At 45.8% G+C, this 21,527-nt stretch overlaps 1 protein-coding gene across 5 annotated transcripts in view; it reads right to left on the bottom strand.

Annotated features, from left to right (window-relative positions):
* Nucleotides 1–4,544: 4,544 nt before the first annotated feature.
* The window catches only part of LOC116966102 (GEM interacting protein), a 47,330-nt gene continuing 30,347 nt past the window's right edge, over nucleotides 4,545–21,527 (bottom strand). For 4 of the 5 annotated variants that reach the window (XM_033012269.1, XM_033012271.1, XM_033012273.1 and 1 more), the window contains 16 exons: nucleotides 21,273–21,337; nucleotides 20,201–20,311; nucleotides 19,921–20,001; nucleotides 17,989–18,183; nucleotides 16,418–16,555; nucleotides 15,504–15,694; nucleotides 14,731–14,831; nucleotides 14,229–14,330; nucleotides 12,949–13,041; nucleotides 11,913–12,073; nucleotides 11,200–11,388; nucleotides 10,950–11,087; nucleotides 9,480–9,700; nucleotides 7,802–8,099; nucleotides 7,231–7,351; nucleotides 4,545–5,999 (listed from right to left, as the gene is read on the bottom strand). In XM_033012269.1, coding sequence (XP_032868160.1) covers nucleotides 4,948–5,999; nucleotides 7,231–7,351; nucleotides 7,802–8,099; nucleotides 9,480–9,700; nucleotides 10,950–11,087; nucleotides 11,200–11,388; nucleotides 11,913–12,073; nucleotides 12,949–13,041; nucleotides 14,229–14,330; nucleotides 14,731–14,831; nucleotides 15,504–15,694; nucleotides 16,418–16,555; nucleotides 17,989–18,183; nucleotides 19,921–20,001; nucleotides 20,201–20,311; nucleotides 21,273–21,337 — 3,257 coding nt within the window. In that variant the 3' untranslated portion in view covers nucleotides 4,545–4,947. The remainder of the gene's footprint in view (nucleotides 6,000–7,230; nucleotides 7,352–7,801; nucleotides 8,100–9,479; nucleotides 9,701–10,949; nucleotides 11,088–11,199; nucleotides 11,389–11,912; nucleotides 12,074–12,948; nucleotides 13,042–14,228; nucleotides 14,331–14,730; nucleotides 14,832–15,503; nucleotides 15,695–16,417; nucleotides 16,556–17,988; nucleotides 18,184–19,920; nucleotides 20,002–20,200; nucleotides 20,312–21,272; nucleotides 21,338–21,527) is intronic. The other variant, XM_033012272.1, reaches the window with a different exon arrangement.

Raw genomic sequence — 21,527 nt, 5'->3', positions numbered from 1 at the left:
AGACGTGAATTGGCCAAGATTGACTGGCAATTAATTCTAAAAGGGTTGACGGTGGATATGCAATGGAAGACATTTAAAGACTGCATGGATGAACTACAAAAATTGTTCATCCCAGTTTGGCAAAAGAATAAATCAGGGAAGGTAGTGCACCCGTGGATAACAAGGGAAATCAGGGATAGTATCAAAGCGAAGGATGATGCGTACAAATTAGCCAGAAAAAGCAGCATACCGGAGGACTGGGAGAAATTCAGAGACCAGCAGAGGAGGACAAAGGGCTTAATTAGGAAAGGAAAAATAGATTATGAAAGAAAACTGGCAGGGAACATAAAAACTGACTGCAAAAGTTTTTATAGATATGTGAAAAGAAAGAGATTAGTTAAAACAAATGTAGGTCCCTTGCAGTCAGAAACAGGTGAGTTGATCATGGGGAACAAGGATATGGCGGACCAATTGAATACCTACTTTGGTTCCGTCTTCACTAAGGAAGACATAAATAATCTGCCGGAAATAGCAGGGGACCGCGGGTCAAAGGAGTTGGAGGAATTGAGTGAAATCCAGGTTAGCCGGGAAGTGGTGTTGGGTAAATTAAATGGATTAAAGGCCGATAAATCCCCAGGGCCAGATAGGCTGCATCCCAGAGTACTTAAGGAAGTAGCTCCAGAAATAGTGGATGCATTAGTAATAATCTTTCAAAACTCTTTAAATTCTGGAGTAGTTCCTGAGGATTGGCGGGTAGCAAACGTAACCCCACTTTTTAAGAAGGGAGAGAGAGAGAAAACGGGGAATTACAGACCAGTTAGTCTAACATCGGTAGTGGGGAAACTGCTAGAGTCAGTTATTAAAGATGGGATAGCAGCACTTTTGGAAAGTGGTGAAATCATTGGACAAAGTCAGCATGGATTTACAAAAGGTAAATCATGTCTGACGAATCTTATAGAATTTTTCGAGGATGTAACTAGTAGCGTGGATAGGGGAGAACCAGTGGATGTGGTGTATCTGGACTTCCAGAAGGCTTTCGACAAGGTCCCACATAAGAGATTAGTTTACAAACTTAAAGCACACGGCATTGGGGGTTCAGTATTGATGTGGATAGAGAACTGGCTGGCAAACAGGAAGCAAAGAGTAGGAGTAAACGGGTCCTTTTCACAATGGCAGGCAGTGACTAGTGGGGTACCGCAAGGCTCAGTGCTGGGACCCCAGCTATTTACAATATATATTAATGATCTGGATGAGGGAATTGAAGGCAATATCTCCAAGTTTGCGGATGACACTAAGCTGGGGGGCAGTGTTAGCTGTGAGGAGGATGCTAGGAGACTGCAAGGTGACTTGGATAGGCTGGGTGAGTGGGCAAATGTTTGGCAGATGCAGTATAATGTGGATAAATGTGAGGTTATCCATTTTGGTGGCAAAAACAGGAAAGCAGACTATTATCTAAATGGTGGCCGACTAGGAAAATGGGAGATGCAGCGAGACCTGGGTGTCATGGTACACCAGTCATTGAAAGTGGGCATGCAGGTGCAGAAGGCAGTGAAGAAAGCGAATGTTATGTTAGCTTTCATAGCAAAAGGATTTGAGTATAGGAGCAGGGAGGTTCTACTGCAGTTGTACAGGGTCTTGGTGAGACCACACCTGGAGTAATGCGTACAGTTTTGGTCTCCAAATCTGAGGAAGGACATTATTGCCATAGAGGGAGTGCAGAGAAGGTTCACCAGACTGATTCCTGGGATGTCAGGACTGTCTTATGAAGAAAGACTGGATAGACTTGGTTTATACTCTCTAGAATTTAGGAGATTGAGAGGGGATCTTATAGAAACTTACAAAATTCTTAAGGGGTTGGACAGGCTTGATGCAGGAATATTGCTCCCGATGTTGGGGAAGTCCAGGACAAGGGGTCACAGCTTAAGGATAAGGGGGAAATCCTTTAAAACCGAGATGAGAAGAACTTTTTTCACACAGAGATTGGTGAATCTCTGGAACTTCCTGCCACAGAGGGTAGTCGAGGCCAGTTCATTGGCTATATTTAAGAGGGAGTTAGATGTGGCCCTTGTGGCTAAGGGGATCAGAGGGTATGGAGAGAAGGCAGGTACTGGGATACTGAGTTGGATGATCAGCCATGATCATATTGAATGGCGGTGCAGGCTGGAAGGGCCGAATGGCCTACTCCTGCACCTATTTTCTATGTTTCTATGTTTCTATGCTGCCTGACCCGCTGAGTTACTCCAGCACTCTGTGAAACGTCACCTATCCATGTTCTCCACAGATGCTGCCTGACCCGCTGAGTTACTCCAGCACTCTGTGAAGTGTCACCTATGCATGTTCTCCTGAGATGCTGCCTGACCCGCTGAGTTACTCCAGCACTCTGTGAAACGTCACCTATCCATGTTCTCCACAGATGCTGCCTGACCCGCTGAGTTACTCCAGCACTCTGTGAAACGTCACCTATCCATGTTCTCCACAGATGCTGCCTGACCCGCTGAGTTACTCCAGGACTCTGTGTCCTTTTGTGTAAACCAGCATCTGCAGTTCCTCATTTCTCCATGGTGATGATGTTACGCAGTTGTTGGAGAAGCAACCAGCAGAGGGGGGTGTTGTGCAGAATTCCAGACACAAGGCTTAAAGTGTTCAAGAAGGAACTGCAGATGCTGGAAAATCATAGGTACACAAAAAAGCTGGAGAAACTCAGCGGATGCAGCAGCATCCATGGAGCGAAGGAAATAGGCGACGTTTCGGGCCGAAACCCTTCTTCAGACTGTTTAGTTAGAGTTGTGTTCAATTGATTGGGTGTGTTACCCGATCAGTCGCAGTAATCCAGACAAGGGCTGAGATCTGTGTGGGAAGGAACTGCAGATGCTGGTTTACACCAAAGATAGACACAAAATGCTGGAGTAACTCAGCATCTCTGGAAACTTCCAGTCTGAAGATGGGTCTCGACCCTTACAGAAATCAGCTCATTCTTCAGGTAAACACCCAAACACCATACCGTCATACATGAGCATTAATGCAGTGGATAAAAATAGAAACTAATGAAAGGTTATTCCATACTATGTCAAGATACTTTGCCAGAGGGTCAGACTGTTTGATTTCCTCCCTTTCTGATTATTGAAGTAAATTCTATGCACGGCAGCAGAGCAGAAGCTGGGCGGGGGGATGGGAGATTGCAACCTTCACGTGGTCCGCCCTGTTTCAACGAATGTAATCAACCTGGCGTGCACAATCAAATAAGATCAAATAAAAAAAGGTGTCCTACAACTTTAGGCTGTGCATGCCATAAGCAAGATGAAGAGGCAGAAGCTGGAAGCCGATAAAACACCCGGTGATCTTGTAATCTCCCGCAAGTCATCCTGAGGTTTAAATGTCATTAATTATTGAAAGGATTCCCAGAAGCATCCTGATGATGCAAACGGGACAATCAGATAAATGGCATGAACTTTCCCTACACAACGGCCTGCAAACCACAGTAAACACAAGGAACTGCAGATGCTGGTTTACAAAAAAAGACACAAAGTGCTGGAGTAACTCAGCAAGCCAAGCTGCATCTCTGAAGAACATGGACATGTGATGTTTTGGATCGAGACACTTCTTCAGACTAATTGTGGGGGGAGGTTATGAGAATAATTTGTAATTTGACCGTCACTCAAGCCTACTGACAATACTGCTATAAACTGCTGAAAATGATTGAATGCACATAATTTAATTTCAACATTAATTACCCTGGTTTTACTGGGAGAAGTTGCCGAGGTTTCTGTTCGCTTTGCCCTGCAAATAGATCTTTTTATTTACTTCAGTCTTATTTACTTATTTACTTAAATCAGCTGCCCTGGACATTTTATGACTGTTTTTTTTAATTTGTATTTTAAAGTTGCTTTTTTTACCTGCACTTTTTTAAACTATTCGTACTGTTTTCATCAGGAACTGGATTGTTTTTTATTTATGCGTGAAATGTTTAAGTTTTTATGTGCGATGCTCCGGTATTCCCTGGGAAACGTCTTCTCATTTTGCACCGTACAATTGTTGCTTTGCATGATGACAATAAAAGGATGATAATGATAATGATAAGAAGGGTCTTGACCCGAAACATCATCCATTCCAGAGATGCTGCCTGTCCCGCTGACTTACTCCAGCTCTGTGTGTCTATCTTCGGTTTAATCCAGCATCTGCAGTTCCTTCCTACATTACGTATCTTTCAGTCTAAAGAAGGGTGCTGACCTGAAACATTACCCATCCTTTTTCTCCAGACCTTAGGCCCACGCAATCAAGTAATCACCGTCTGCTTTGATCTGTCCTTTTCACACCTTACCCCTCCATATCTCTATTCCCTTTCCCCCCGGCTCTCAGTCTGCAGAAGGGTCTCCACCCAAAACGTCACCCATTCCTTCTCTCCAGAGATGCTGCCCGTCCTGCTGAGTTACTCCAGCTTTTTGTGTCTTTCCACTAATGATGGAATTTCAAAGAGGAAGAAAAGGGGTCCTGCACAGCACCCCAGCTCAATATTTATTCTTCAATCAGCTTCAGAAAATAAAGTCGGCATTTATGAGAACATGCTGTGCAGATATGAATGGCCTAATTTTCTTTATTTTGGCCCACGTCTGAATAATTCATCATGTTATCTTTCCAACAGAGTTGTGGGGTTACCCAGCCCAAGTTGTCCATTGTCCTTCATGGGGCAAGTGGAGGTCCCGACAATAATGCCCAAAATTAATTGGATATCAACCCAAAAAAGTGGTTAGCAATCTTTATGGCATTGATAATGGTCCAATATAAAAAAAAGGTCGTAAAGGACCTGCTTCATAACAGAATACTTGAATCTCTTTGTATAGAAGGTTTGTATAATGTACAATTGTTCTGTTTGAGTTGAGGTCCATCCATGTACATGGGTTGCTTCTGCCTAGTCCCCCCGCTCAACGTTGAGTGGTCAGAGGTTAGCCAGTGACCCCGGCCTCATGCCTCTCACACAAAGAAGGCCTCCCTGTTCTCCAGACTCTGCCTCTGGCGCAGGATGTGAAGCATCTTCTCCACGTCACGCTGCTCCTTGCCCTGCTCGCTGGTGACGTTGTTGGACTGGTTGGTGTTGAGGTCTCCATCCGTGTGTTCCACCACCACCGGCCCGGCCTCCACGCTGCTGGTCACCACCGCCAGCCCGGCCTCCATGTGGCCCGCCACCGCCGCCGGCCCGGCGTCCACGCCGCCCGCCACCGCCCCGGCCTCCACGCCGCCCATCACCGCCGCCTGGCGGTAATCCTGCCGCCGCTCTGTTTCCAGGCTCCCCGCCCGCTCTCCAGCCCCACTTGCTGCAGACATGTGTGGCGATGGCTCTGTGTCAAGACTCCCCTGTGAGCCACGGTTTGACGGGGCGGTGCGCTCTGTTTCGAGGTTTTCCTGCAGGCCATGATTTGGTGGCACGGTGCGTTCTGTTTCCAGGCTCCCCTGTAGTTGGTGATTTGGTGGCACGGTGCGTTCTGTTTCCAGGCTCCCCTGTAGTTGGTGATTTGGTGCCACGGTGCGTTCTGTTTCCAGGCTCCCCTGTGGTTGGTGATTTGGTGATGCGGTGCGCTCGGTTTCGAGGTCCCCTGGCAGGCTGTGCCCACCGTCGGTGCTCTCCGCCCTCCGCCGTTCCTGCAGCTTGGACACCAGCCGTGCCGCGCCCACCGTCAACTCGAACCGCTTGTGTTTGACGCCGGTCCGACGCAGGGTGCCGCTGCCGTCCGGCGAGGAGCTGCGGCTGGAGCCGCTGGTCTTGGCCCTCGTGTCCGTGCCGCACGGCATCATGTCCACTCCCACCGTCTCCGGGCACTCCACTGTCGCCGGCATGTTAGCCGTGATGATGGGCAGAGCAGACGTCCTGGGGATGACCGCACGGGTCTTGGCCAGACCGTAGCGCTGGTACTTGCCCGGCTGCCGGTTGAAGGTACATCGCGGTGAGGTGTCTGTGCCACCAGTACCACCACCACCGTCACACTCCGAATCCTGGCCGTCCAGAGATCGAGCATCATCCGCCACACCTGAAACACAAGGGCGGGTAGCTCAGTTTAGTTTATTATCACGTGTAGCGTGGTACAGTGAAAAGCTTTTGTTGCGTGCTAAACAGTCAGTGAAAAGACAATACATGATTACAATCGAGCCGTCCACAGTGTATTGATACAGGATAAAGGGAATAACGTTTAGTGCAAAGTAAAGTACGATTAAAGATAGTCCAAGAGTCTCCAATGAGGTGGATGGGAAGTCAGGACCACTCTCTAGTCGGTGATAGGATGATTCAGTTGCCTGATAACAGCTTGGAAGAAATTGTCCCTGAATCTAGAGGTGTGCGTTTTCAAACTTCTGTACTTCTTGTAGAGGGGAGAAGAGGGAGTGACCGGGGTGAGACTGGTCCGTGATTATGCTGGCTGGAGGTTAGAGGAAGACGGCAGGAGAATGGAGTTGAGAGAAAAAAATAAATCAGCCATGATTGAATGTTGGAGCAGACTTGATGGGCCGAATGGCCTAATTCTGCTCCTAATGATCTTATGGACATGATTGTTTTCAGATATTAGGGATAAACCAAAGACATTCTTGATTTGAAGGTATCCTTCAGATACTAATCCAGCACCTTTTTCCAGCATACCCTTAGTCTTTGATGTCAGAGTATGGTTTCCTTCTCATTGGTTTAGGTTTTGGTTTAGTTTAGAGATACAGCACAGAAACAGGCCCTTCAGCCCACCGAGTCCCCACCTACCAGCGATTCCCGCCCATCCTCCACTCACTAGGGACAATTTTTACATTTATGCCAAGCCAATTAACCTGCAAACCTGGATGTCTTTGGAGTGTGGGGGGAAACCGAAGATCTCAGAGAAAACCCACGCAGTCGTGGGAAGAAGGTACAAACTCCGTACAGACAGCGCCCGTAGTCAGGACGGAACCCAGGTCTGTCTGTGAGGCAGCAACTCTATCTCTGCGCCACTGTGCTGCTGTTCTCATCTCTGTGATTAAACCCTACACATCCAGCAGAATTTCTACATGGTATTCATCTCCATTCCAGTTGCAGCCACTGCCACCCACCTTAGAGCGTGCAGAGGAGGTGGATTAATGGCTTGTAACCTTGCTACGTTTTTAGTCCCCACATTGCAATCACTGTAATCATGTATGTGTATTGTCTTACCGCTGACTGGATACCGTGCAACAAAAGCTTTTCACTGTACCTCGGTACACGTGACAATAAACTACACTGTGTAAACTGCAGGCCAGGTTACTTACATGCCACGTCACCGCTGTCAGAACTAACCCTACGCTGGTCCTGTGTGTCATCAAGGGCTTCGTTTGATGACGATTTGTCTGACACGTATCCTTCACTCGAATGCCGCTTGAGAACCAGGCTCTGCAGTAAAAGAGACACAAGTCAACGTGTGGGACACAGTCTGTTTTCTCACTGAAATCCCCGTACACACATTCCCCATGTTTCTAGAGTTTAGTTTAAAGGGACAGAGCGGAAATAAGCCCTTCGGCCCACCGAGTCGGCGGCGCCAGCGATCCTCATACATTAACACTATCCTACACACACACACACACTAAGGACAATATGCATTATACACCAAGCCAATTAACCTTGGTTAATTTGGAGTGTGGGAGGAAACCGAAGATCTCAGAGAGAACCCACGCGGGTCACAGGGAGAACGTACAAACTCCGTACAGACAGCACCCCGACTCTCAGTCTGAAGAAGGGTCTCGACCCGAAATGTCACCCATTGCTTCTCTGCAGAGATGCTGCCTGAGTTACTCCAGCATTTTGTGTCTATCTTCTAAACTAAACTAAAACACAAGTTTGTACCTCTGAGGATTGGCTCCTGCCTTTTGCCGAGCTCAGGGGCTCGCCTGCCCTGTTCACGCCCGGCTCTGTTGGGGAATTCCTCGTTGCAGGAGTCCAAGAACTGGGACCTTGTTTGAGCTCAAACATGTGATTGGACTGCATGATGAGGAAGTCCACCACCTGGGCCTGATATCCTGAGTTCACCAGGGACGTCATTGAAACAGCATCGTCCTGAGCTTGAGGCCTGATGAGCGTGGGGCCAAATATTATTCCCAGGTTATTCGATGACATCTTGTTTTCTTCACATCGTTCCGCCACTCTGTCAAAGAAGAGAGATTTACTTTGCAGCTATAAAGATTCACATGCCCTTCATTGCCACCCTGAGCTGCAACAAAGACAAGGTTTTACTCTTCATGGGTGTCTCTACACACATCAAAGCCAAGCCCATAGATACTGCCCAAACAATAACACAGTTTTAACCCTGAGCCCCATGCACAACAAATCTTTCACATATTAGCAAGGCCGTATTTATCACCTCAACCTCATCTGACATTTGTCACATACTGTCAAGTTGAATATTTGTGTAGTTAGCACAGGTTATTCTTGCGATTGAGGGAGTGCAGCGTAGGTTCACCAAGTTAATTCCCGGGATGGTGGGACTGACATACAATGAAAGAATGGGTCGACTGGGCTTGTATTCACTGGAATTTAGAAGGATGAGAGGGAAACTTATAGAAACATATACCATTCTTCAGGGATTGGACAGGCTAGATGCAGGAAAAATGTTCCCCATGTTGGGGGAGTCCAGAGCCAGGGGTCACAGTTTAAGAATAATGGGTCGGCCATTTAGGACTGAGATGAGGAAAAATGTTTTCACCCAGAGAGTTGTGAATCTGTGGAATTCTCTGCTACAGAAGGCAGTGGAGGCCAATTCACTGGATGTTTTCAAGAGAGAGTTAGATTTAGCTCTTAGAGCTAACGGAATCAAGTGATATGGGGAGAAAGCAGGGATAGGTTACTGATTTTGCCTGATCAGCTCGAAGGGCCGAAGGGCCGAATGGCCTACTCCTGCACCTATTTTCTATGTTTCTATGTTATGGTGGCAGCTTCCCCTCTCCCATCGGGCGAAAGGTACAGAAGTGTGAAAACGCACACCTCCAGATTCAGGGACAGTTTCTTCCCAGCTGTTATCAGACAACTGAACCATCTTACCACAACCAGAGAGCAGTGCTGAACTACTATCTACCTCATTGGTGACCCTCGGACTATCCTTGATCGGACTTTACTGGCTTTACCTTGCACTAAACGTTATTCCCTTATCATGTATCTCTACACTGTAAATGGCTCGATTGTAATCATGTATTGTCTATCTGCTGACTGGTTAGCACGCAACAAAAGCTCGGTACACGTGACAATAAACTAAACTGATCTAAACTGAAAGAAATTACTGAATTACAAATTTGCCATTGTGCCGCTGGAATAATCTGCATCTGATTTTTTTTCACTCCATTCATACTAACAATTTTCAGTCTGAAGAAGGGTCTCGGCCCGAAACGTCACCCATTCCTTCTCTCCAGAGATGCTGCCTGTCCCACTGAGTTACTCCAGCACTTTGTGTCTACCTTCAGTTTAAACCAGCATCTGTAGTTCCCTCCTATCATTCCATACTTGTGGAGATGAACGTCAGGTTTAGGCCTACCTGTGGAGATGCCTTATGACGTGCTCCAGAGTGTTGTAGTGGGAAGCTGGAAGGTTGTGCAACAAGGTCTTGGCCTGCTGCACCAGTTGTGATACTTTGTCAGTGGTGACTGGTATTCCCTTGGACTGACTGTCCTTCAGCTCATCACAGGCCTGTTGCAACTCTTTGGCAAACTTCATAAAGTCATCGTAGAGTCTGAAGAGCACAATTGGCTCAGGAAGCTTTAAGAAATAAAAAATAGAAAAGCATATTCAAAACCCTAAGAGGAGAAGTAAAAGATTGCATAGTGCTGCCCACCCGCGAGGAATGAAACCAGTAGTGCAGTTATTTGACTAAATGTAATGTGAAGACCAAAAGTGATAGGAGCAGAATTACGCCATTCGGCCCATCAAGTCTACTCCACCGTTCAATCATGGCTGATCTATCTCTCCCTCCTAAACCCATTATCCTGCCTTCTCCCCGTAACCCCTGACACCCACACTAATCAAGAATCTATTGCTGTTCTGGGTCTAGACTGTCAGTAAATAACCAGTTGCAGCAGTTAGAAAATGATCATTGTGTATCCTGATCCCAATCCTGCACTTTTCATGGCAGTGTTTGTAAAGCAGACACCACCGCCGCCCCCCTCCTCCCCTCCCAACAGTTTAGAAACTGGGGAGTCAAATGATACTGAAATCAGTTGATAGATAAAATATGCTGGTGTAACTCAGCGGGTCAGGCAGCACCTCTGGAGAAAATAGAAAGATGATATTTCGGGTCGGGACCCTTCAGACTGATTACTGATTGTAGTAGAGAGGGGGGGGGGGGGGGGGGAGGGAAACAGGAAGCAAAATTAAAAAAACAGGGCAAATCAAGGATCACCTCAGTCTGAAGAAGGGTCTCAACCCGAAACGTCACCTATTCCTTCGCTCCATAGATGCTGCCTCACCCGCTGAGTTTCTCCAGCATTTTTGTCTACCTTCCATTTTTCCAGCATCTGCAGTTCTTTCTTAAACCTTAGGCTAGGAGGTTCCCCGATAGGCTGATTGTTGGCAAGAGACAATTTCTTTATGATATTAATGGTGGTGCAGCGATAGAATTACTGCCTTACAGCACTTGCAGCGCCAGAGACCCGGATTTGATCCTGACTACGGGTGCTGTCTGTACGGAGTTTGTACATTCTCCCTGTTATCATATTTCCTTGAGTGATTCACACTTTCCTCGACATATGTAGATCTAACTAACTGCGATCACTGATTGTGCATGGCTGGGTCATTGTATCACCAATTACAACAGCAACATGGACTACACTGACAAGAAGTGGGACATGTATGGTCACACTATATCCCCCATCTTACAACTAGAACATCAATGAGCTGGTCCACCCCAGCAGAAAGGCTGTCACAACCTACACAGCGCACACAGTATCAAACCTTGTTGGTGAAGGAGCGGACTGGAAGTCCAGAAGTGGTGTGCAGTCCTGCAACTCACCTCTCGAAGGTAGAGGGTTAAGAGGTTTGTGATGTCGTGAGGCGAGTTCTCGGACATGTCGGTGAGGTCCCGGCCATTTTCAAAGGACTGCCGCAGTTTGGCGATGCGGATCTTTGATCCATTCATCCGATAGATTCCCTGAAATGTCAACAACAAGCGGTAGAAATTTTTGGGGGAAAAAAAAATTTAAACCCATCTCTGAACTAAACAATCGAAAAAAACCTAAACAAAAAAAACTTCAGGGACCGACCTGTACACTCAGAGCCCGTCGTTCGATCTCAGCCGTGCAGTTTCGGACGATGAAGGGCACCTCATCAGCTGTCTCTCTCGGTGCATGGGCAAAGTCAACTCCAAAGAGAGCGATCCTAGTCTGAAGCTTGCGGTGGCCACACAAGATGGCAATGGACTCCAGGCATTTTCTATGACAGGCCAGGTAGCACTGCGGAGCGGAAACAACCGGAAGGAATCGTTAATCTATTTTTAATTATTATTATTTTTATTTTTTAATTAATATTTTTATTAGAAGCAGTGCACAAAAGTATAAACCGCAGCATATGACATAATACATTTATTGTACAGCTTCCATTTTAATTTTAACAAAGATGAAATAGAAAAAGAGAGAAAGAATGTGAATGTGTACGAATAGAACCCCTAAACTACCAAATGAGTTTAATTGGAATCGTTAATCTAAACGATAAATTACCACCAGGTCTTATTTAGGATTAAGGGTCCTCCAAGATTGGACAAATCCTCAAAGAATGCCATTCAACTTGAAGTGGGTGGTGAGTGTTATATTGTTACGTGTCCCAGATAGAACAATTAAATTCTTCTATCTGTTGCTTTTTATTGGTATGACTGTACGGCAAATCAAATTCCTCGTATGTTGCAAAACATATTTGGCTAATAAATTACTATTATGATTAAGATCTGCTTGGACCTTGTATTTTGTGCTCCATTTCTCACCTCCTCACACTCAGCGCCATTCACCACAATAAGGCTGTCACACTCTCGGCATTTGGTTGGGGCTCGAAGCTTCCGAAATCGGTGTGTCTGTGCTGCTTTCGATAACAAAATATTTTTGAAGGTTGCTGGTGTTCTCAATGTCTCGTTCAAGTCGGCCAGATCTGAAAATAGATTTTTGAGAAAGTTGATTCTAGATTTTCTCCGTTCAAGTCGTCTCCCATCATTTCTCTTTATTCCACATTTTCTTTTGTATTTTGTAGCCCTATAGTTGCATTTCTCTTCTCATGACCATCATCTCTGCTCTCCATTTCCATTTCCCCTGCATGTCATTCCTCTTTCCTTTACGATTCTCTATCTTGTCTATTTCAGAATCACACAGCGTGGAAACAGGTCCTTCGGCCCAACTCACCCACACCGGCCAACATGTCCCAGCTACACTAGTCCCACCTGCCCGCGTTTGGTCCATATCCCTCTAAACCTGTCCTATCCATGTACCTGTCTAATGGTTTCTTAAACATTGCAATAGTCCCTGCCTCAACTACCTCCTCTGGCAGCTTGTTCCATACACCCACCTGTGTGAAAAAGTCACCGTTCGATTCCTATTAAATCTTTTCCCCCCCTCACCTTAAACCTATGGGCTCTGGTCCTCGATTCCCCTGCTCTGGGCAAGAGAGTCTGTGCATCTACCCAATCTATTCCTCTCATGATTTTACACTCCTCTATAAGATCACTCCTCATCTCCCTGTGCACCGAATAGAATCCTTGATTACTTTCCCTATAGCTCAGACCCACGAGTTCTGGCAACATCCTCGTAAATCCTCTCTACACCCTTTCCAGCTTGACAACATTTTTCCTATAACACGGTGCCCAGAACTGAACACAATACTCTAAATGCGGCCCCACCAACGTCTTATATAACTGCAACATGACCTCCCAACTTCTATACAAGTCTTTATTTAGACTACATATTTATGCATTAGAGGGATGTCCCATCCCAATGTAATTTCCTAACTAGATTTAAACCTGTGCAACATACCATTATCTTGCAGCTGGTTCCCATCTCTCTCTTCCAAATCATCTGGCGACATCCCTGACATTGTGGCCTTTTGTAATTTTCTTCCAAAATTAGCTGAAAACACAAAATATTAAGCATTAAAATCCTTATTGTTCACGTTTTCCCATTCCCACGAGCTCTTGAGTAGGCAGACACAAAGTGCTGGAGTAACTCAGCGGGACAGGCAGCTTCTCTGGAGAGAAGGAGCAGATGACTTTTTGGGTCGAGACCCTTCTTCCGACCAACAGGGGGACACTGGAGGTAATGGGAAGGTACAGAACCAAGCAGAGCCGGCATCGATGACTCAGGAAAAGAGGAGCCCACAATGGTCCGTTGTTGGTTGTGGATGAGGTGATAACGAAGGAATACAAATAGAGGACTAGGGTGGGGGAGGGATGGAGAGTGAGGGAACGCAAGGGTCAGGGAAATCAATACTCATACCACTGGGGTGTAAGCTGCCAAAGCAAAATACGAAGTGCTGTTCCTCCAATTTGCGTGTGGCATCACGCTGACAGTGGAGGAGGCCCAGGACAGAAAGAAGTTAGAGAAATTTGGTGTAAACCATCATCTGCAGTCCCTTTTTACACAGCGACACAACGATTCCTGCTGTTTTCTGTCCATTAACCAATCCTCACCCCACACCAATGAATGACTTTCAATCTGATGTGTCTAATTTTGTTTGATGATCTTTTGTGTGGTATCTTATCAAAGGATTCCTGAAGACCAAAGTACATAACACCCAAAGGTTTGCCTTTATCTTAGTTTAGTTTAGTTTAGTTTAGAGGTACAATGTGGAAACAGGCCCTTCGGCCCACCGAGTCTACGCTGACCAGCGATCCTCAAACACTAACACTATCCTACACACACTAGGGACAATTTTACATTTATACCAAGCCAATTCACATACAAACCTGTACGTCTTTGGAGTGTGGGAGGGAACTGAAGATCTTGGAGAAAACCCAGGCGGATCACGGGGAGAACGTGCAAACTCCGTACAGACAGCGCCCGTAATCAGGATCAAACCCAGGCTGTTTCATGGATCTTGTGTTTTATGATTGCTGGCAAATCAATTTCTCTCTTGGGATAAATAAAGTACTATCGTATCGCAGTGTGTCGCGGGTCTCAGGTGCTGTAAGGCAGCAGTTCTACCTGCTGCGCCACCGTGCCGCCCCAAACTGTTCCCAAAAACTCAAGACAAATTTGCAGACATCATTACCATTTCATAAATCAGTGTGAGCTGCTTGGCTTTATATGGCATTTACCTGGACTAGACATCGGTGAATCAAGGGATCGGGACTCGCTACTCGCTCCTGTGCTTTCCGAATCGCTTGAGCCCCGTTTCGTTCCACTTGTATTATGAAACACTATAACAAAAAAACAAAAAAAATGTTGTGTTACACAGTGTGGTGGCTTCCAACAGTGGCGTTGGAGGCATCTAAAATACTGACGTTTAGATTGCACAGTGGAAGAGCCTTTTCAAAGGCATTTCTTGCTTCTGATTGTAGACAAAAATGCTGGAGAAACTCAGCGGGTGAGGCAGCATCTAGGGAGATAAGGAATAGGCGACGTTTGGGGTTGAGACCGTTCTTCAGACTGGTTTCTGATTAAATGGACCCCCTCGAAAAAGAGATGACTGTCCATCTCAAGGGGTTATCCATGAATAAATTTGTTTCAAATGTGTTCCTGAGTCATGATGTCTCTACCCACTGCCACGGAATATAATCAAGGCTTATTGCTTTTTGAAAATGACAAATATTAACTTACTAAGTTTGTTGTCAAACTCATCGGGTACATTTGGGAAGTCGCCGGAGGAAGCTGATGCCCGATGTGGACCACTACTTTTTCTCCTTACAGTGGGAGAGGACCTGAAATAGAGATTAACATGCAATTTATCAAAAATGTCAGTTCACACCGGCATAGAAACCCAATTGGCCAAACCCTTCCTATTCTCTCTCACTGTATGGAATCACATTGGGAGAAGCTGAGCGTTCAAATCCTTCCATCAGGGCATTAGTACATAAACACAATGGAACAAACACCACATTCCATCCCACTATGCAGAATCCCAAGAAGACCAAAACATTCCGTTTAGTATTGTCTGCTCCACTGTAAACTATCCTCAGCATATGCCTACTTTGCCTATTCCTTCTCTCCAAAGATGCTGCCTGTCCTGCTGAGTTACTCCAGCATTTTGTAGTTTAGTTTCGTTTGGGGAAACAGGCCCTTTGAGCCACCAAGACCAGCAATCCACGCACATTAACACTACCCTACACACATTATTACATTCTTACCATGTACGTCTTTGGAATGTGGGAGGAAACCGAAGATCTCGGAGAAAACCCATGCAGGTCACGGGGAGAACCTACAAACTCCGTACAGACAGCACCCGTAGTCGGGATCGAACCCGGGTCTCTGGCGCCGTGAGGCAGCAACTCTACCGCTGCGCCACCCCTGACACCTTGTGCCTATCTTCCGTTTACTCATTGTTCTCAACACCTATGGGTCAAACCATACCCACGAAGCCCTGAAACACTGACCTTCTGCTGGGGGTAGAGAACTCCTCAAATTCATAGCTCTCTGTTGACAGCGGCTTCTTGTCCAAGTTCTGAATAAATTCATAGTATTTCTGGGCAGGCTCGTATAGTTTGAGATTCTCATGCAGCGAGTGCATGGAACGTGGCACCTCTTGCATCTGTTCCTCCTTCATTCGGAACATGTTCATGGACACCTGTCGACACCAACATAGGAAGGGTTACAATTTACCAATTAAGGTATACGTCTGTAAAATTGCAAGAGTCTTTTTTCCCCCCTAGAGTCACCCTCATGTCAGATGCAACATGGATTAAACTGGGAGGGAGCTGGGAGTGGGCACTAAGATGTGCGGTAGGAAGGTGAATCGGGGTAATGCCTCCAGCGCCTTCAAGGTCAGCTGCAGGTGGCGCCCCCGCGACACAACGATGGCCGGGAGAGGAGTGGAGAGGAGAGGAAAGGGACGTCAGTTCGCGGGAACTGCTCCAGTACATCGAGCGCGTGGGCCGACCAGACTTTGGACTTTGAATAATGGCGCCAAAACATGGCAGCACCAGCATGTGTAATATATGCAAAAATAATTTCACCGTGCAGTTACACTTGTGATAAATAATACACCACTGAAGTATTGAACCATTGAAGAAGTAAAGCCAAGTTTACTTTAGACAAAACAAAAGTGAATGGGAAGATAGACACAAAAAGTTGGAGTAACTCAATGGGTCAGGCAGCATCTCTGGAGAGAAGGAATAGGCGACGTTTCTGAACATTCTGAAGAAGGGTCTCGACCCGAAACGTCACCCATTCCTTCCCTCCAGAGATGCTGCCTGACCCACTGAGTTACTCCAGCTTTTTGTGTCTATCTTTGGTTTAAACCAGCGTCTACAGTTCCTTCTTACACAAAAGTGACAGGGGATGAGCTCACCACTTTTAGAATGTTGTCGCCACTGCAGATGAGTTTGCGTAGCTGCGTTATTATCTCCACTTTTGTTTTCTCCAGTTCATTGCGTCTGAAGTTGGCCTCATGAACACAGTTCTTATAATGTACTTCAGTCTCGTGAACCTGTGGGGGCAGAGGGACGGTTGAAGTGTATCAGCATTGAAGGGAGTACATCCATCTCAAGGACTGTAAACGTATAACCGATTAAAACATCAAACTTTCATCTGCAAGACACTATTATTCGAGCTTAGCTAGGTCCAATTATCACGTTATGTATTTGACAAGGGAAATGTATATAGAGAAAATAGACACAAAATGCTGGAGTAGCTCAGCGGGACAGGCAGCATCTCTGGAGAAAAGGAATAGGTGCGTTTCTTCAGACTGTCACCCATTCCTTCTCTCCACAGATGCTGCCTTCTTCAAATATAGATGATAAAGGGAAGTGCAAGATAAAGTCCAGTATTAAGTCTGCTTAAAGCTAGTCCAAGTGAAGTCAGAACCACTCGTGGTTAGAAACTCCAGCAGAATGAGTGCTCAGCTACAATGCCTACAGCGGTTAAACTGTCATAGATCTTTGGGATTCAAGGCAAGTTGGCACATTGGACTTGGTTGGTTTGGTTAATAGGAGCCGGAGAGTGGTGGTGGAGGATTGCTTTTGTGATTGTCTGACCAATGTTCAAAAATACATCACTAGGTCGGTAGAGTTGCTGCCTCACAGCGCCAGAAACCCGGGTTCAATCCTGACCGCGGGTGCTGTCTGCACGGAGTTTGTACGTTCATTCCGTGACAACGTGGGTTTCCTCCGGGTGCTCCAGTTTCCTCCCACATTCCAAAGATTCAGGTTTGTAGATTAATTTGTTTCTGTAAATTGTCCCTAGTTTGTAGGATCCAAAACTGGGATAACATGGAGCTAGTGTACGGGTGATGGTTGGTCGGCATGGACCCAGTTTCCACGCTGTTGTATCTCTAAACTAAACTAAACTAACCGGATGGAACTCATTCATGATAAGTTGATAAGCATATGTGGTATCTTTGGAATTCTGATTAGTCATACACTTTGAATGATAGGGCCCTACAGAGTATTGGATATTGAAAGAATGCAGGAAACTAGCTTCATTTAGAAAATATCTTTTGTTTTCAAAATTCTAAAGACGTAGGAACATTCCATTCGGAAATTGATAGCACGATTGAGCAAAACTAACAATATTTTAAGAAAGGGAAGTCGCGTTTGGCAAACTTAACAAAGGTAAGTGGTGAACAGTGGTTAACAAAGATTGGTGAATCTGTGGAATTCATTGTCACAGAAGGCTGTGGAGGCCAAGTCAATGGATATTTTTAAAGGCAGATTCTTGATTAGTACCGGTGTCAGGGGTTATGCGGAGAATGATCAAATTTCCTCTGGGGTTATGGATGCAGAATGATCAAATACATCAGAAAAGATAGAGAACAACTCTAACTGCCTTGGAAACAGCGAATTAGCCTATTTGCAGCAAACAGCATTTAATTCCATACTTGATGGGCCGAATGGCCTACTTCTGCACCGAGAACTTACTCACCTTCATCTGTGCATCGTCCTTTGACCGTTTGCGTTTCTCCAGAGTCTTGCTGGCACTACCTGGATTGTTTCCGCCCATATTGAGTGAAAACTGATCTTCCTCGGCCTTGGCACTCTGCTGCTTTGCTTTTTCAAATTCCTCACTGCGCTGGAAGTACATGTGTTTCGATTTCCGCAGCGCTGTTAAGCTGTCATTCTGCAGTTAGAAAGATGTTTATAGCATCATCACCAGCTCTCTCCCGAAATGTATGTCATGCATTCAGCCTCATAGTTAGGAGCACAGTTACTCATTTGAGGAAGGACATTCTTGTTATTGAGGGAGTGCAGCGAAGATTCACCAGGTTAAAACCAGGATGGCAGGACTGACATATGATGAAAGAATGGATCGACTGGGCTTATATTCACTGGAATTTAGAAGGATGAGAGGGGATCTTAAACATATGCAATTCTTAAAGGATTGGACAAGCTAGATGCAGGAAAAATGTTCCCCATGTTGGGGGAGTCCAGATTCAGGGGTCACAGTTTAAGAGTAAGACGTAGGCCATTTAGGACTGAGATAAGGAAAACATTTTTGTCCAGAGAGTTGTGAATCTGTGGAATTCTCTGCCACAGAAGGCAGTGGAGGCCAATTCACTGGATGTTTTCAAGAAAGAGATTTAGCTCTTAGGGCTAATGGAATCAAGGGATATGGGGAGAAAGCAGGAACAGGGTACTGATTCTGGATGATCAGCCATGATCATATTGACTGGCGGTGCTGGCTCGAAGGGCCGAATGGCCTACTCCTGCACCTTTTTTCTGTTTCTATGTAAAACTTGTTATCTATGCTTAATCTGATATTTCGTATATTTATCAGTAGATAGGGGGCAAACAATTGTGTTTATTTATCAATGGTCTCCTCACATGTTCAGGACACAGATAATTAATGAGGAGAAAAGAACCATTTGATTAGTACGGGTGTCAGGAGTTATGGGGAGAAGTCAGGAGAATGGGGTTAGGAGTGGGAGATAGATCAGCCATGATTGAATAGCGGAGTAGACTTGATGGGCCGAATGGCCTAATTCTGCTCCTATCACTAATGAACCAGATGTGATTTTTTTTAATCACACAGCAAATGATTAGCTTTGAGTTTAGAGATACAGCGTGGAAACAAGCCCTTCGGCCCACCAAATCCTCATCTGAAAATCATGTCTCCAGGTTTGCACCATAATAAACCTGTCTTATGAGCTTGAGTCTCTGGAGTGGAAATCGGTAACTATGGCATTCAGACTTGCATGTGAGGATGCTATCCACTGAGCCAGGGTACAGTGGCACATGTTGTCATGGTTTGAACTTGGGAGAGGATGGAGGGGTAGTGGGTCGTAGAGTCATCATCATAAAGCCGTACAGTAGGGAAACAGGCCCTTTATACCTTGATCTACGTCCCCTTTGATCTCTTGTTTTCACACCTTAACCTTCCACATCTCTTGTTTCCCTCTCATTTGATGCTCAGCCTGAAGAAAGGTCTCGACCCAAAACGTCACCCATTCCTTCTATCCAGAGATGCTGCCTGTCCCGCTGAGTTACTCCAGCATTTTGTGTCTATCTTCAATAGTGTTAAGTTTTAGTTTAATTTATCTAGAGAAAGAGCGTGGAAGCAGGCCCTTCGACCCACCGAGTCCTCGCCGACCAGCGATCCCTGTACATTAACACACCCTACACACACTGGGGCATTTTTTACATTGATACCAAGCCAATTTACCTACAAAGCTGCACGTTTTTGGAGTGCGAGAGGAAACCAAAGATCCCGGACAAAGTCCACGCAGGTCACGGGGAGAACGTGCAAACTCCGTACAGACAGCACCCGTGGTTGGGATCGAACCCGGATCTCTGGCGCTGCAAGCGCTGAAAGGCAGCAACTGTACCGCTGCACCACCGTGCCGCCCATTTCACTCACCATTCTGCGTAATTCTCTCTGCCATTGCTCTTTGAATTCTCGCCGTTGTTTTTCCAACTCGTTTTTAATCTTCATTAGAGGCTGTTTATGCAAAAGCAAAAAAAGGGGAAAAAATGTAAGCTTTGTTAGACATTTGAAGAAACGAACGGAAAATAAAATATGGGCTGATCAAATCAAGTTGCTTGCTGTTTAAAGCTTCAGGCTCAAGCAATAAAAGGCACAAAGATCTCAGCAATACTATACAACTTCTTAACAATTCTAAATTCACCAAACTTCTCACCTGGATGTATGTATTATGCTGCATCAAACTCATGGTATTGATTGACTTAGTCCCTTGTTGGATGTCATGCTGCAAGGCCATCGTGTAGGTGTATTGGAAGGGCATGGATTTCTGTTGGGGAGATATGAATGACTGAGATAGATTCATAGAGTCATACAGCGTGGAAACAGACCCTTCGGCCAAACTTGCCCACACTAGTCCCATCTGCCCGCATTCGGTCCATGTCCCTCCAAATCTGTCCGATCCATGTACATGTCTAACTGTTTCTTAAACATTGGGATAGTCCCAGCCTCAACTACCTTCTCTGGCAGCTTGTTCCATACACCCACCACCCTTTGCATGAAAAAGTTACTCCTCAGAATCCTATTAAACATTTTCTGCTTCACCTTAAACCCATGGGGAATTTACAAGTACAGTACCAACGTGCACATCTTTGGGATGCAGGGGAAACTGAAAGGAAGCACCTGGAGGAACCCCATGGGTATGAGGGGAACACAATGCCCAAAGTCAGGATCGAACCCAGGTCACTGGAGCGGAGGCAGCCAGCAGCACCAATGTGACGTTTGTTGATTTTATGAATGAATGAATATTTCATTGTCAGATGTGACAAGTCACAGTGAAATTATTTGCTTGCATACTCAAGGTATGCAAATAGCTGCCACATAAAGGACGTCAACAAAGTGACAAAGTACACACAGTATCAGCACTAGGTCCCCCTTTGTTCTTCCCCCTACCCCCCATCATGGTGCCCTCCCCCCCACACCAGGTCCCTATAATCCATTGTTCTCCTCCCCCCCCCCCCCCCCTCACGGCAATCCCGAGGTACAGGAAAAGCTTTTGTTGCTTGCTAACCAGTCAGCAGAAAGACTATACATGATTACTATCGTTCTGTCCACAGTGTACGGATGTGTCACTGTGCCACCTCCAGAACTGTGTGGTCCTTTCAATGACAACTTTGAGGGTGTATGTTTGCATTCCCCAGTCCATGAGGAGATCTCTGTACATATCTCATCCAAGGAGTCAAAGCAACAAATGCACCAAGACACAGCAACCTTGAAATTGAATACTTTACCTCCTGGTTAATCAAGTTCTTGCTTGTTTCTGCCATTTTCATTAGGCTCTTTGAGAATTCAATCTCTGTAAAACAAAGACACTGTTAGGGGGAATGACAACATTTCTCAAGGAAAGAACTTCCTAAGTCTTTCTGCTGCATCATTTTGTGCACAGAAATGGGTGCAGAGCCAGGTCACAAATCCATAAACATATAGGTTTTCTTTAGAGATACAGTGCGGAAACAGGCCCTTCGGCCCACCGAGTCTGCACACTA

This window comes from Amblyraja radiata, chromosome 35 (assembly GCF_010909765.2).
Source record: "Amblyraja radiata isolate CabotCenter1 chromosome 35, sAmbRad1.1.pri, whole genome shotgun sequence".
In the NCBI taxonomy this organism is placed as follows: Eukaryota; Metazoa; Chordata; class Chondrichthyes; order Rajiformes; family Rajidae; genus Amblyraja; species Amblyraja radiata.
This window is presented reverse-complemented; position numbering and strand designations above follow the sequence as displayed.